The sequence below is a fragment of the Camelus ferus genome, chromosome 27 (assembly GCF_009834535.1).
Source record: "Camelus ferus isolate YT-003-E chromosome 27, BCGSAC_Cfer_1.0, whole genome shotgun sequence".
Taxonomy (NCBI): domain Eukaryota; kingdom Metazoa; phylum Chordata; class Mammalia; order Artiodactyla; family Camelidae; genus Camelus; species Camelus ferus.
The window spans coordinates 21,477,522-21,493,038 of NC_045722.1; the positions used below are offsets into that span (position 1 = coordinate 21,477,522).

A 15,517-nucleotide genomic window follows, 5' to 3' on the forward strand; every position below is an offset into this window, starting at 1 on the left:
CCAATCTCAAAGTGAAATTAACCAAAGAGAGAGGAGTTCACTCATTCGTTTCAGAGATCTCAGCCTGGGCACTCTTTCCATTGTTGGCCAGTTAATTCTGTGTGGACTGTTCTGCCCACTGTGGGAGGGTTAGTAGTAAGTGTTCCTGGTCTCTGTACACTAGATGTCAGTTGTGACCACCAGAAATGTCTCCAGAGATCATCAAATGTCCCTGGGGGGTGGGGGGCAAAATCATCCCAAGTGAAGACCACTAGTTCAAAAATTATTTCTTGAGTCCCTGTGCATTCTGTAAGGCATGGAGATACAATGATCTCTGTTTTCAAATAACTTACATTCTATTGAAAGAGCCAAACCCTAAGAGATCAAACCCATAATAAACATGTAATCATGCATTTATAAGCACTATGAAGTAGAGAATACCAAGACGTGTAAATTGGAGATCTCATTTAGATGGGGGTGATACCAGGAAGGCCTTGCTAAGGAAATGGAACTCAAAGGTTGTAACCTGAAGGTTAAGGAGAAATGGTCATGGACGATGGAGTAAAGGACATTTCAAGAAGAAGACACAGGATGTACAAAGGGCATGCTCAGGGAGCAGCAAGGCCAGTGCAGCTAAAACATGGCAGGAAAGAAGGAGCATGACCTAAGACGAGGTCAGGGAGTCAGCATGGACCAGACGATGGATTTAATAGGTGATGGTCAGAGGTTCCAAGTTACTTCTAAGTTCCAATGGAAGCCATCAGGTACCACTGTTCAAAGCACTGGGAACATATCAGTGAAAAAAAAGACAAAGTGCCTATCCTCAGAAAACGTCTGCTCTCATGGGTGAGACTGGTTTGTATATAACAGGATTCTCTGTTGCAGCGTGGAAATGGTCAGAAAGAATCCAGGGTGATCAGAGGCAGAGCACGTAGGAGGCTGTGGCCACTGTCCAGAAGAGAAATGGCAGAGATGGGACTGGAGGGGCAGCATCTGAGATGTAGAGGGGCTGTTACCCAGGGAAGAACAGCGCCCACAGGCCTCCAGGTTTGGGGGGACTTGTAAGTGCAGCCAGTCTAGTTTCTACTTGATACTGACATGACATGTTTAATAAGCAGCGGAAACGATGCACATTCTCCTACCTGTGCATTTCCAGTAATCCATTATCTGCTTCCTTTTTTTTATATGGTGAGAAAATCTGCCTTCTTATCCAAAAGGGGTCTGTGTCCTTCCTTCAAACACTGAAGTTAATTCCTCTTCAAGCTAAATATTCTCATTTCCTTTAGTTGATCCTCATATGACATGGCACCAAAACCTGTCACTATCTTGTGGATCTTATGAGAACATATTTCCATCGGCAGTCACTGCACTGCATTGTGATGCATGTGTGTAACATTGTCAGCATCACTCAGTTAATACACAACTTACCACTTTCACAGAAAAAGGGAGCACAGTAAATTTAAAGGCAAGCCCTGATGATACCTATGCTTTCAGCTTTATTTTGTGTAATTTTTTCTTATATTTTAAGATCCCACTATATATATATATACACACACATATACACATATATACATACACATGTATACATATATATATCTTTATCAATTAATCATAATTTGCCTAGTAGTGAAAGTAAGTAGCTGGCCCTGGTCAGCAGCCCTCAAAAAATTATTGCAAAGATTACCAAACAAAATAAACTTTGACACCGAGAAAAAAACATACTAATGCTAATAGGATAAAATTATGAATAATCTCTGCCACAGCACTTTCACACACTCTGGGGATGACATCTGCAGCCATGCCGTCTATAGAATTGCAGAGCCGTGCTTTTGAAATGCCTGAACTAAACTCCATGATCGGGAATCTGTGGCTTTACAGTAATGTCAAAAGCCCAGGAGGTCGTGAATGACTCATGATGTCCCACTGCTTTTTGAATGGCTCCACATCTAAATCCACAGTTGGCAATGAAACAAAGAACAATATAATAAGCACTTTATGCTGTTTTGAAAGCAAACTTTTAGCTTTAACTGTAGGGGGAAAAAAAGAAATGCATTCAGTCAAAGGTTCAATTTTCTGAACTACTATCAAAATACATTCCTTTTTGTTGTATTAGTTCTTATTATCCAAGTTGACAGGGTCATAGTGAAAAAAAAATAGCTGAGTTCTTCCTTTTTTTTCCCCTCCTCAAAGGAGTTGCACTGAATTTAAATTGGATTCTCTGAAACCTGGCTATACGTGGACATTTCCTGTTACCTGGAATACGAAATTTCTAGACCAGTGTTTCTCAAACGTTCACGTGCACCTGAATCACCTAGGGTTCTTGGACCTTCATTTGCAATGTCTCTGGAGGCGCCTGAGAGGCTGTGTGTCCTACCAGCCCTGGGTGATGCCTAGGCTGACAGGCAGGTGCCACTCTGCGATCAGCAGGTGGCTAGTGAGGCCGCAGACCCTTTCTAGATTGCTGCTCTCTGTAAAAAGAATTTGAAGCAGAGGGTTGCCTACGAGTCTTTCATGTTTTAAAATCCCATGATTTCAAACAATTTTGACTTCCTTAACTCTAGGTCATAAGTCTTTTTAGTCCAGAAGGGCAACAGAAAATTACTGATATGTCTCATTTTGCATAATGGATGGTTGTGTAAAAATAATTAGTAAGTCATCTTGTAAAATGAGTCATGTCTTTAATTCTCCCAAGCATTCTGTTTTTCTACAAAGGAAAGAATCCCAAAGTGCTGTTTCAACAGTCTGACTTTTCATTTGTAAGGATTTTTCAGCAGAGAGCATCTCTGTAACAGGAAGTCTACTGCTCTTGCTAAAATTCGCAAGATGAGGGCATTTGTTGAAATCACATCAGCAACTGCCACAGTGCGGGGAAGAGTGTAGCTCTCTCTGCGTTTTAGAAAGCAGACCCAGCAATCGGAGGGAAATCCATGGACACTTGTGCAGAGAGGACACCCACACCCACACACCCCAACATACAGCTGGGTTTCCCTACTCGCTCTAGTGGCTCTAAACCCGACAAGCAAAGTAGAATCACTTAAGCTGGGGGAAGAAGAGGACTGTCAAAAATCCCAGTGTCTGGATCTAGTCCCTGTAGGTTCTGATTTAATTTGTCTGAACTAGAACCTGGCTGTGAGTATTTTTTTAAGGCTCTACAGGCCATTCTAGTCAACATAGTTGCAGTCAACTATGTAGCCAGTATGTAGCAAGCTGATGTGAAACAAAGAATGGAAATCTGGAGAGATCTTCTTCTGGGTGTGAGCAGTACACCTTATTCTGTATTAGACTCAAATATGATTAAATATGATTTAATCCTCTGATTAAAATATATTATCAGGCAAAAAAAAAAAAGACTTTTTCCATAATAGAAAAATCCTAAATTCCTTTAATAGGCCTTTTAGACAAAAGGTCCTCTGAAACGTGTAGGCACTGTCACCAAATGTCATGCTTTCCCATTCTTTAAATAAAAGACTTGATAAGCTGATCAAGCAAAATGAAGTTTAACAAGAGGGAATGTAACTCCCACAAAAGTCACGCCTGTCACCAGACAGTCCCCAGAGGAACTGTGGCTTGGCTCACGTGAAAAAGGCTTAGAGGGTTTAATCACTTTCAGGCTCAGTATGAACAACATAACGTGACCACCAGCAGCTCAATACCAAACTAGGAAGCATACTTTTCACAGAAAGAGACACCAGACCTGCTTGACTTTGTATCAGTCAGACCGTATCTGGAAACCGGTGCTCACTTACAGGAGAAGCTGGATAAAGTGAAACAGGAGAGTGGTCAGGTGAAAAGACTCGGCTGCGCACCTTAGGGGGTAAGGCTGAAAGGACCCGAGACGTTTGGCTGCAGTAACAGAGAGTCGCGGGGGTGGTGTTAGGGAATGATGCTCGGTATCAAGGGCTACCATGTGCTTCTGCGCCACACTGTGCGGCGCTCATAACTGAGACAATAACAAGACTACTTGCACGGTTTGTGGTAAGAAATCTATTACTAAATACACTTTAGGTACCTAACTTTGCAAATGATGTATTTGAGGACTTCTGGGTTTGAAAAACGAGGGCAGCCTGATTCCAAATTTCTCCCTCACTCTTCAAAACAACTATAGAGCCAACAGGGACCACACCTTCCATTTTCCTGGGAAACAGAGAACACTGAGAAAAGAGAACACTGTTCACTTATCTTTAAGAAGAAGAAAAAAATGTACAAATTCCAGTGAGCCCACAGCCTTCTAGCCTATGGCCGGGAAAGTGGGGAAGGGGAGGTTGGAAAAAATAAGCAAGGTGGGAGTACTTAGAAGAAGCACAGACAAACTCAGCCCCAGGAAAAGAAAGTTAAGCTGTAAATGACCTGCAGTTCACAGCCGCTGATAAAGAGAAGGGGCCCCAAAGTTTGCAAGACAGGAAGTGTCAGCCTCAGAGACGCAGAGCTTGTGGGAGACACCCAGGTGTACAGGGAGAGTGGTGCCTGGGGACGAGCAGTGAAGGGGAAGAAGGAAACAGGAGAGTAAAAGTTAGGATCCTGCAGAAAAGAAAGAAATACAAGAAATGCGGCCATTTGCAGCAACATGGATGGACCTAGAGAGCGTTATGCTTAGTGAAGTAAGTCAGACAGAAAGACAAATACTCTATGTTATCACTTACATATGGAATCTAAAAAATAAAACAAATGAAAAAATATATATATATAACAAAATAGAAATAGACCGCAGACAGAGCAAACTAGTGGTCACCAGTGGGGGGAGGGAAGGGAGGAGAGGTGAGATGGGGTGTGTGGGTAAGACACACAAACTACTATGTATAAAATAAATGAGCGACAGTGATGTATTCCACAGCCGAGGAAAACAGAGCTATTACTCTGTGATAACTTTAAATGGAGTATAAGCTTATTAAACACATTGAATCACCTTACTGTATACCTGAAATTAACATAATATTGTAAATCAACTATTCTTCAATTGAAAAGAAAGAAAGAAAACACAGTGAAAAAAATAAACAAACAAATGACTTTTCCAAGGCCTCACATCTAAGTGTTTGGGAACCTGTACCCTCCGACCCCTAGTCTGCCTCCCTATGGAGGGTAAATGCGAGCCTCCTTGCAGGGGCAGGCGTTAGGTTGGGGACAGGGGAGGCAGAGAAAGGAGGCTGCATGGACACCGTGGTGCTCAGCCCAGAAGCCCCTTCAGGACCATGGCAATTTACTGCCCAGCTGCGGGAGCGTCCAGCTGTGTCTCTCTCCGGTGTTATCCTTGGCTGAAGGGAGCTCCATTGCCCAGAGTTATGCCCCCTCCCCAGAGGGCAACCCACATCCAGTGACAGGTTAAGGCTGGGGCACAGAGATCCAGCCCCTCTGCTCCACTTGGGATATCTCTGAAGGGCCAACCCAGCTCTCAGCTCCCTGCAGGGTTGGATGAGGCCTTTGTTGCAACTGCATCACAGTTTAACTTCTCCTTCTGCCCAGCCCAGCTTCCTTCACTTCCTCACATGTGTGGAATCCCAGAGTGTCCCCGAAAGCCTCCTATGTATGCACGTACACTCACGCGCGCACACACACACACACACTCACAACTGATATGGGGAAGAAACAATGGCTACAGAAAGTAGGCAAAGTTTGGTTCAGGTGTCCTCCAGGCCTGCACTGAGGTTTGCCCTCCCCCATTATTCTTTTCTTTTCTTCCTCCTCCTGGACAGTCGAGATCCTGGGGCCAACCAGGGGCTGGGCCTTCTCCACTCCCTTCATACCAGCCTGCACCCAGAGAAGCGAGTACAGAGATAGCTGGGCAGTGCAGGGAGGCTGACTGGCTTCTATCAAATCATGACGTAAGTGGTCACCTGTTGTGGCTACCATGTAGACCAGCCTGGAGTTTGGCCTGTGTCCCCACTGTGGCCAGGTCTCGGTGGGGCACTCCAGAGATGGGTCAGGGGTCCTGACCCAGCCAAATGAGTAACAATAGCCAACCCCATTCCCTTAGAAGACCTGGCCAGGGATTCGAGGTTCACGCTGAACATATTACAGACGCGTACATACAGGCCCAAGCTGCCCGGAGCAACCCTGAGGAGATGTTCGCAGGGCAGGCCCGCGAAGCACGCTTCAGAGCCACGGGAAGAGTGCGTGTGCCCAGGGCTGCTCACCATAAGATTTCCTGAGTCTGCCACAGGTGGCAAGGAGACACCATTTGCAGAACATAGCCGCGCTGAGAGTCAGAGTCCCACAGATGGCATGCTTGCTTCTCCCCAAACAGAACGTGGATAAAGTCACCTGCGTCGTAAATCATTCGGGCGCTAAAGCCCATGTGATAAATCAAAATGAAAACATTTTAAAAACGAATTTGTTTTACCTCTACCTACAAATGGAATGAGTTTTCAGGAATAAGGCTTCTTTTGTGCTACAGAAAGCTCTCTTATGAGCAGGAGGGGTGGGCGGTGGTTACAGGGAGGGGCACGGCCCCGGAAACCTGTGGGAGGTTAACAGGGACAGTGTGGACCAGGCTGCGCTCTGCCCCCACACCTGCTCTCACCGATCTCTCTGGCCCAAGAGCCCATTCAATAAAATTTTCACATTCTGGTGTAAATGTGTAGATTTATTAATGAGCCATGAATTGTGCTTGTCCCCTTGTTGAGGCAGATACAGATACAGAAACTCAAGTCCCATGTGAAACGTGTGTGTGTGTGTTTACATGCACGCGTGTGCGTGTCTGTTTCTCTACTAATAAAATGAAGAATATCCGTTCCTTTCAGGATTATATAAAAACTCATTCCATTTTTTGAGTGTGTGAAATTATTTTGAAAAACATGGGTACAGCAGATGTCAGAATTCCTTTCATCTCTTTTTTACTTGGATCTTCCCTGTTCCTCACCTTCCTTTTCAACTTCAGCAAAATACGGTCAGGAGAGCATAAGAGTCGATATTTGGGGTGAAAAAAGGCCATTGCTATCCTCAAAAATGCTTTCACAGGCCAGCCCTCATCTGAACAAGTCCCTTTATTTTACAACAGCTTCAGTTAATTTCTTGTCAATCAAATGGCCTGAGCAGGCCAGTACCTCTAAGAATAGGATCTTGGAAACCATTGTTAGAAAACGCATAAGACACAAAATTTAAGAGTATGTACAAAGGAAGCCAATATGTGACAATGTAAGTATGGAAAATCACCATATAATTAAATAATTCATGGGCAATTGCAGGGGAGGTGGTTTGTCCTTCCTACACTGACACCGAGCAGCTAAAATCTCCTGGAGGGAAGTCCCCACTCAGCTGCTGGCACCCAGCTGCTTTCCATGCTGAGTTCCAAAGGAACAGAGGATGGACTGAAGAGAACTGAAATAAAATCCTCTTTCACTTATTTAAAAATCCTAACATCATCTTTCTCCATCAGAGGTCTGAGTGCTTGGAATTAAGAGCTGGAAAGACACGCTGTTGTCATCAGCCACAGGACGAGGTGCTGCAGCATCTGGGGGTGGGCATCACAATGACTATGCCGACAGGAAGCAGCAGCATTTTAGAAAAAGACAACAGAGGCATTTCCACATAGCCTGGGAAAAGATACTGATCACAGCAATATAAGAAAATGCCTGGATAATGTTGTCCTGGTGTAGAAAAGAGGTATTTACTGAGAAGGTCCCTGTGTGGGCTGCGGTCCTGACCGGCTTCGCCTTGGGAAGTCCCTCTCTCCCCCGGAGCCTCCGTTTCCCCTTTTGGCAGGTGAACCCCTCTTTCCAGTTCTGTGCCGCTTCCAACTGAAACTGTGGGTGTGAGATTGGGTCTCCTCCCAAGCAACCACCCTGGTGCCCTGGCTGTACTGGCGGGTTTACTATCTGCCTCCCAGGGGAGGGCAAGGCAACAGGAGCTCTGCTGGTGGCAGGGAGCTGGGAGAGGCCAGTTTATGTGTGGGCCTGCCTCTCACTCATGGTGCATTTCCTCTTCTATTATCTTAGAGCCATTCAGATGGTTGCCTGGTTGACTTTGATTTCTTTAAACAACTCTACCCTTTCAGGTTTATAAAAATAAGTCAGGTTTATGACTGATTTAAGCCAGAAAATCCCCCAATGAGAACATCCTTAATGAGATTCTCTAAAGAGCACCCTCTAGGAAGAGCTGGAATTAACTGATTACTTGCAAGGTAATTGAGCAAAGTCAATGGGAAGATGATGCCGTTTGTGAGAACTGAGCTACGCCGCACTAGACACACACAGAGAAGCACGTGAACGCACACAGACGACTGCTGGGGAGGCGGAAAGGCCGGCATTAGCCACAGGGGCTGGGATGTCTCAGGAGCCCCTACTCCTGTGTGACCTCGGGGGAGTCATGTCCTTCCTCATTCGTCTCTCTTCCTCCTGCGAGGGGCCACCTTCTCTGTGGGGATGAGTGGTGAGCTGCAGAACAGCAGGAAGGCCTGGAGGAGGGTCCTGCTGTCCTCATGGACATTTAGTGGTCTCTCCCAGCTCTAAAACCCCGTGGGATTCTCTGTTTTTGTGGCTGAGCTGAAGGTGTAGTGTGGAAGGATGTCCAAATTTGAAATTCTTTGAGCCCGGCAACTTTGCAATGTTTTAATTGTTATCACTGCAAATTTACAAATTCCACTATGGTTTCTTGAACAGATTGTTAAACTAATCTATATAAATATTCAGAAACGTGGAAACATGAACTGATAGCATTTTTATTACACTATGTCAGTAGTCTGTCTTTGCGGTATTTTTATAACGTCTCATTCCGCAAAGGGCAGTTTTTACATCCACTATTATCTACTAACAGAAGAGACTTGAAGGCGTCTTAGAAGTTACAGATTTTCTATTTCTTCCCCAGCATGCTACGATATGAGAGACTGTGTCACAAAGGATCATCTAGAACGTGAGCCGTGAAAGTCAACTGGCAGAAAACAGTTTAGGAAACTCACTGGAGCCGCCGGCTGCGGGTCAGGCACTCTGACACCTGACGTCAGTTGCAGCATTATCTAAGCAAAAGAGAGGGTGTGACTGAGCAGAACTGCCAGGCCACTTGGAATTCACGGGCTCTCTGGGATTTGGCACAAGGAACCTGAGTAACCTGTAATAGCGATCGGGATAACGGCAGCTAATATTTATCACGTGCTTAACTGTGTGCCAGACACTGTTTATCCTTAGACAAAGATTCAGCCCTATCCTTAGTACCAGGCAGGCACTAATATCATCAGCCCCACTTTACAGGTGAGCACACTGAGGCAGCGAACAGAAGTAATACGCCCAAGGTCACACAGCCACAAATGAGGGGGCGGAGATCTGAATCCACACAGAGCATGTACTCTTAGCAATTACCCTAGTTGCTTTATTTGGAAGTAAAAATTATTAAAAATAAAAAATTACTTAAAAATGATTACAAAATAATTTTTTAAGCTTTTAAAAAGTTCAACAGTAAGGGATCTGGGCTGTGTTTTAATCTATAATCCTGATGACTCGATTTGTTTCTGTACTCACTAGTTTTTACTCCATACAAGTATTTTAAATAAATTTTCGGGTTATTTATTTTCTTCCCTGAATCTGAATAAAGAATAATTAGAAAAGATGAAGTATGAGACTGAGGTTCTTCTAGTCTTGGCTTTGCCATGAAATTACTGAGTGAATTTGGTTGAGGCCTCAGCTTCCTCCTGTTTATTAGAGGTTCCTTTCTTTAACTAACACAGTTCAGCGTGTGTGAAGTGTCATTCTGCGAACTTAAGAGACGCTGCCTGGAAGAGCAGATGGCTAGGGCCCGTGGCCAAGGGGCTGCTTTCTCCAGCCTGGCTTTAAGGGCTGCATGCTACAGCTCCTCCTCCACGTCTTGGCGATGCACCAGTCTAGGAGGTCACAGAACATGCTTGAGTTGGCCAGCACCCAGGATATTTAGAAAGAAGAAAATATAAACCTAAGGATAATCATGTTCTCTTAAGTAATATTAAACAAAAGCATGCTATGCTGCTTCTAATTTCCTCTGAAAGCACTTCTCATATTTGCAAAGAGAATGACAACTTGAACGTGTCAGCCCGTCATCCTTCCCGATGCGATGTGTGGGCTGGTAGTTCATCACAAAATCATCCAGTTTATAGGAACCAGTTAAGTTTCAGTGCCAACTCTTGTTCTCACACAGCAAGATGCCAGCTAACCATGATGCGTATGTGTTAGTGTCCTGAAATTACAGTGATATTGTTATTCTAAGGTATTCAACAACAGAAGCAAAGGGTGGAAGGTCCTCATTCATCAGATGCATGCAACAATCCTATTGTTTAGGGAAAATGAGATGTGAATATTTCCGAAAATCGTTGTTTTTTAAGAAGTATAATCACTTCTGTTTTTCCAGTCTGCTGCGCAAATGCATGGAGACCATAAAGATTAATAAATTATTTGGTAACTTTCCACCCCAAACAGTGTGGTTTCTTCCCCCAAATTATTTATTCATTTGCATATTCAAAACTACTTATCAGGGGCCTGCCAGGCACAAAGAACTTGAAAAGACAAATTCTCCATCTCTGCTATAAGATTGAAAAAAAAAAAAAGGTTTTGAAGGCCTACCAACCTCTGCAATTCTATTTTTTAAATATCAAAAAATAGCCATCTTAGTAACAATTGTGGCGTGTATTAAATGCAGATATTTATTAAATAGAACTGAAAACTGACTTGTTCGTTGTTGCTCTAAAAATGTCAACTCCCTCCTCTGCCCCTCTCCTCCCCTTTGCAATGCAACTATGCCTTCAAATAGCATTCTTTAAAAGGCGGCTTTATGGTTTTGGAGGAAGAGGCTGATTTCACAGCCAGTTTTGCCACTGCTATGGAAAACAGAGTGCACATGCAAGCCAGCTGAAATCATGCGGACTGCAAGGATCAGGGCCGCGGGGGCCTCCACTGCTGCTGTCAAATTGCAATTGGAAACAGCTTTTCCAAAGTACGGCATGAGAAATCAGGAATTCCTGTCCACAGCTCTCCAACCCGCTGGATTTTTAATCAGGCTTGGTACAACCCATTAGAGATCAGAAATACGAAAATCATGATGAAACCAAACAAGAGTATCTTCTGGTTTCCAAGTTTTGTTCTGCCTGGATCCCTTCCAAGCCTGAAATGATTGTCACTCACCAGTTAATAAGGGAACAGTTCCTGCCTAGGGACAGCAGCGCCAGGAAGGCTGGACCCAAAGGTAGGACAGGCTCAGTTCAGTGACCTTCCTTCTGTCTAATTCCTGGATGTGCAAACTAACTGCTCAAATTCTTAACCTTATCTCAGTGACTCCAACTGCATCCATCATTTAGGGATAAAGTAACTTTTGCAGAGATTACAGAAAAGCTATTTAGAATGTTAATAAACTAGAACTGTTCAATGAAAGTTTTTTGTTTTGTTTTTTTTTTTTGGCACTACAACTTTGAAGGGAAGAATCTACTCTTGGGAAAGCAAGCTCAAGTCAGTAATTTAGTTTAAAAAATTAAAAACTTTCAGGATTTGGTTTGAGATTAATCCAGACACAGCCCAATTTCCCACACCTCTGTCTGGACCTAGAAGCTAAGAAAAGGTGGAAAACCCAGAGGTCAGTTATTGTGATGTCCCTTTCATTTGTCAACTTTTCAATGACCTTTGAGACACAATCACTAAGATAGGAAAACGAATTAATCAGAGAGTTCTTAAAAAATGACCTTATCAGCTAAATTACCAGCATACGTGTTACACACAAGTCACTCGTTCTGATCGTGATACAATGCTGTGTTACATGTGGGTTAGGTAACATCCAAAAGGGGGCTGGCGGTAGCATTCACCTTGAAAGGTTGATTCTTAATTAAAATTCCCTCACATGAATGATTTCTAGATAAGGAAGGAGCTGTGATCTGATTTTTTTTTTTTTTTTTTTTTTACTTGCCTAAGAGGTTCCAGTCAAATTCCATCAATTCAATGAAATTTCCCCTGGTCCTCATGAGTCAGCTAATTTCTCTTTTGTCGTCCACAGCAAGTTTCTGGGCCCTCCCTTCAGCACAGAACACTCTGTGCAATATAGGTAGTTGCTAGTAGGTGAATATCAGATGCTGGGCTGTTTTCCCAAATGCAGTGATTATGTCTTATTTATTTCTGAAGCCCTCCTCTTCCCTGTTTTGGAATTAAAACCTAGAACTGAATTCAAAAGAAAACAAACAAAAAACCTTCTATTGTTTAAAATGTAGTATTAATTTGTCAGAGACGAAGATGTTTTCAGAAAAAAAGGATAGCAAAATGATGGACAAAACGTCAGAGAGGAGACGAAAGCTCAAGGCGGGAGCACTACATGCAAACTGGATGCTCAGCAAAGGTAACCTAATGCTCTGAAACAGCACCCGACCATCACCATAAAGCTTGTCCCAAACTGGAGCAAATTTAGACTTGTTAGGACATTCTTTAAGAAGCAGCCATCAATTTTTGGATAAAAATTTTAAAAAATTGTCTTCTAATAAGAGCAATTTCTTAACAGCACCTTAGAGACCTGCTTAATGAAGAATCTAGCTATATTTTGGAGAAATTTTCATTGAGAATGATCAAATCAAGAAAAAAACTTGGTTAATTCTAAATTAACAAGAATATTCCACCACGTAGGCCTCACCTCAATGTGGCAATGAAATCTATTTGTTAAGAGCAATAAGGCTTGGACAGCCCTTACCTTCATGAATATACATCTTTTGAGCATCTTCAGGATGAAGTAACCCCAGTAAACATGAAGGACTTGCAGGATCATGAGGTGTAGGTTGAGGAAGATGTATGAAAAGAAAGGCTCAAGGTAGTGTAGAGGCAGGATCAGCGTGCAATATAAAATCCTGAAAACCAAACAGATGAGAGCACTTCATTACAGTCAAAGGACTTGTGAATTTTCAATGAGAACACTCATTTTATTCCCAAGGTATGTAACATTTATTTCATTTCTAAGGCTGTCCAGGAAGGTCTCAAGAGAAAATAAAATATTATCTTTTATATCATTATTGGCAAGCCACACACACACACACACACACACACACAAATACAGTCTGCCTCCTGGGAGAAAAGTTAAAGTAAATGGAATTTTCACTGCCACACTGCCTACGCTCCAGTGTTTCTCTACCTCGGTTTCCTCCCCGCAAAGAGAAGAGTGTGCCCTAGCCCTTCCGGGGCTGCAGAACACGAGACTGTGCACGTGGACATGGGGTTATTACTGCCTTTTGACACCATCTCATTTATTTGGCATCAAAAGTGAATGGGAATTCTACAGGAGTACATTTTCCAGACAAAAGAGGCTTTTAAAGAAGCAAAGTTTCTATTATTACTTCCACTTTCTAAAGTGAATTGCATACTTTATTAATGTCACAAACAGACTTCTGGATACAATTTGACCTGCCCTCAGTGGCCAGGATCCACAGTGCCTTCAGCTACAACTGCAGGATGAAGGGCTATCTGTTGTCTCCCCAGACTTCATACATACACTACTACGATTTTAGGGTTCCTGGATAGGTTTGTTTTAAAGTATATTATCCCAATTATAAAAATAATTTATTTATTTAATAGGGAAAGTAAGAAAGAAAGTTGCTCATGAGACCACCATTTTAAACAAACAATACTGCAATTTTTGTGTATTATCTTCTAGTTTTTTCATATATATATTTATTTTATGTTTAAAATTAAATGTCTAGTAAAATTGGCTATTTTGGTGTGCAGTTCTTTGAATTATATGCATAGATTTCTGTAACCATCACCACAATTAGTGTATATTCCTAAATCTGAGATTACTGTTCCAAGGTGTATGTTAAATGTATATAAATTCAAGGTTATATTAAAAGCTGTTAAGACTTTGCCAGATTATTTTCCAAAATTGTAACAATTTACAAGGCTACCAGCAATTTTCGAGAGAAGAGTTTCATTGAATCCCCAACCTGTATCAAGGAGTTTTAAAATTTGCTAATTAAAAAAACAACTATTTCAATTTGCATTATTTGCAATCTTTGGCCGTTCCCTTTGACAGTCCACTTAGTAGCTCTGTTTCCTTTTTTTTGAGTTATCAGTTCAAGATCTTTATCAATTTTAAAAGCAACGATATGAACTCTGAGCACAATATAACAAAGATAACAGCCATTTACCCATTTTACTTATGTAAATATTTTTTAGAAACTTTGGAATTACAGATAATATAAAGAGGTTAAGTAAACATCACCAAAAACCTCACAACTCACAGGTGACCCAGTACATACTGTGTTTGGTGAATATAATTTAAGACATCTTTCCTAAAAATACATTCTCTAAGGTGTTTTTTCCTTCCTCTTCCCCATTACCGTGTGATTTTATATAACAGAGATCACACTATGCTTGTGATTTTGTACCCTGCTTTTATCACTTAATAATATGTTACAGAGAGCTTTCCATGTCAATGAATATATTTATAAACCAGTGGTCAGCAAATATCTCCGTAAAGGCACAGATAGTAAATATTTCAGGCCTCTGGGCCACTTAGTCTCAGTTGCAACTATTCAGCTGGCCATTGTAGTGGGAAACCAGCTATAGACAGTATATATCAATTAGTGGGTGTCACAGTGTGTCAATAAAACTATACTAACAAAAACAGTCAGTGAACTGGATTTGGCCTGTGAGCCATGGTTTGCTAACCCTTATCATATAGCCTCCTATGCAACAGCTGCACAGAAATCCATTTATAGATATCACAGCTTACTTAACTAATCCCTTATACTGATAGACATTCAAGTTGTTTCCAAATTTTCACTACGTTGTAAAGAACACTGTGAGAATTACTTGTAAAAGACATTTTGATAACATCGTTCGATTACTTCCTTAGAGCAGCTAAAATTCTGAATCAAAGAGAATATTCACTTTACACTTTGGAGTATACTGCCAGACTGCTTTCCAGCAAGACTGTACCAATTCACAGTCTTGCGCCCAGTGGACTGAGAGCGTCTCCTTCCCCAGATCTTGACCAACACTGCACTTTGTCAGCCTCTGCCTAAAACAGCATCACATTGTTTATATTTATATTTTAATTTCTTGTGAAGATACATATATATATGGGGGCGTTGGTGATTTATACTTTTATACTGTGATTTATACTTTTGTGAATTGCTTCTTCATGATATTTATCCATTTTTCTCTTGGGGTGTTTATATTTCCTGTTGATTCCCATGTGCTTTTTATGTATTAAGGGCAACGACGTTATTTTGTAATCATGTTCAGTAACATCACATAGTCTGGTTCTTTCAATCTTTATGTATTTTTTTTTGGCAAATCAATTTTTTAATATTTTTGTAACCAGATTTATCAATTGCTTCCTTTATAGCTAGCCTCTGTGTCATGCTTTAAGAGGTCTTTCTCACCCTCAATGCTATAAAATATAGTTTCCTAAAACCATGGCTCTATCACTTAAACTCCTGGCTCTGTGTAACCTTGAGTCATTTCCTTGCTCATTTTCTCAGTTGTCAAATGGAAGCAATGAATACCTATTTATTCATTCAATAGACATTTATTAAGCATCTGCCATAGCGCTACCTAGCACTCTGTGGGAGCCAAAAATATAGCATTGAATAAGACAGACTGAAATTCCTGAACTAGCAGGG

The 15,517-nt window shown here is 41.9% G+C and overlaps 1 protein-coding gene across 2 annotated transcripts in view; it reads right to left on the reverse strand.

Annotated features, from left to right (window-relative positions):
* CERS3 (ceramide synthase 3) overlaps positions 1–15,517 on the reverse strand; it is an 89,062-nt gene that overhangs the window by 10,943 nt on the left and 62,602 nt on the right. Inside the window, exons 10-11 of one of the 2 annotated variants that reach the window (XM_032468964.1) lie at positions 12,592–12,745; positions 9,922–10,110 (exon numbers count right to left, since the gene is read on the reverse strand). In XM_032468964.1, the coding sequence (XP_032324855.1) occupies positions 10,045–10,110; positions 12,592–12,745 (220 nt within the window). In that variant the 3' untranslated portion in view covers positions 9,922–10,044. Of the gene's footprint in view, positions 1–9,921; positions 10,111–12,591; positions 12,746–15,517 lie in introns of those variants that run through there. The other variant, XM_006182673.3, reaches the window with a different exon arrangement.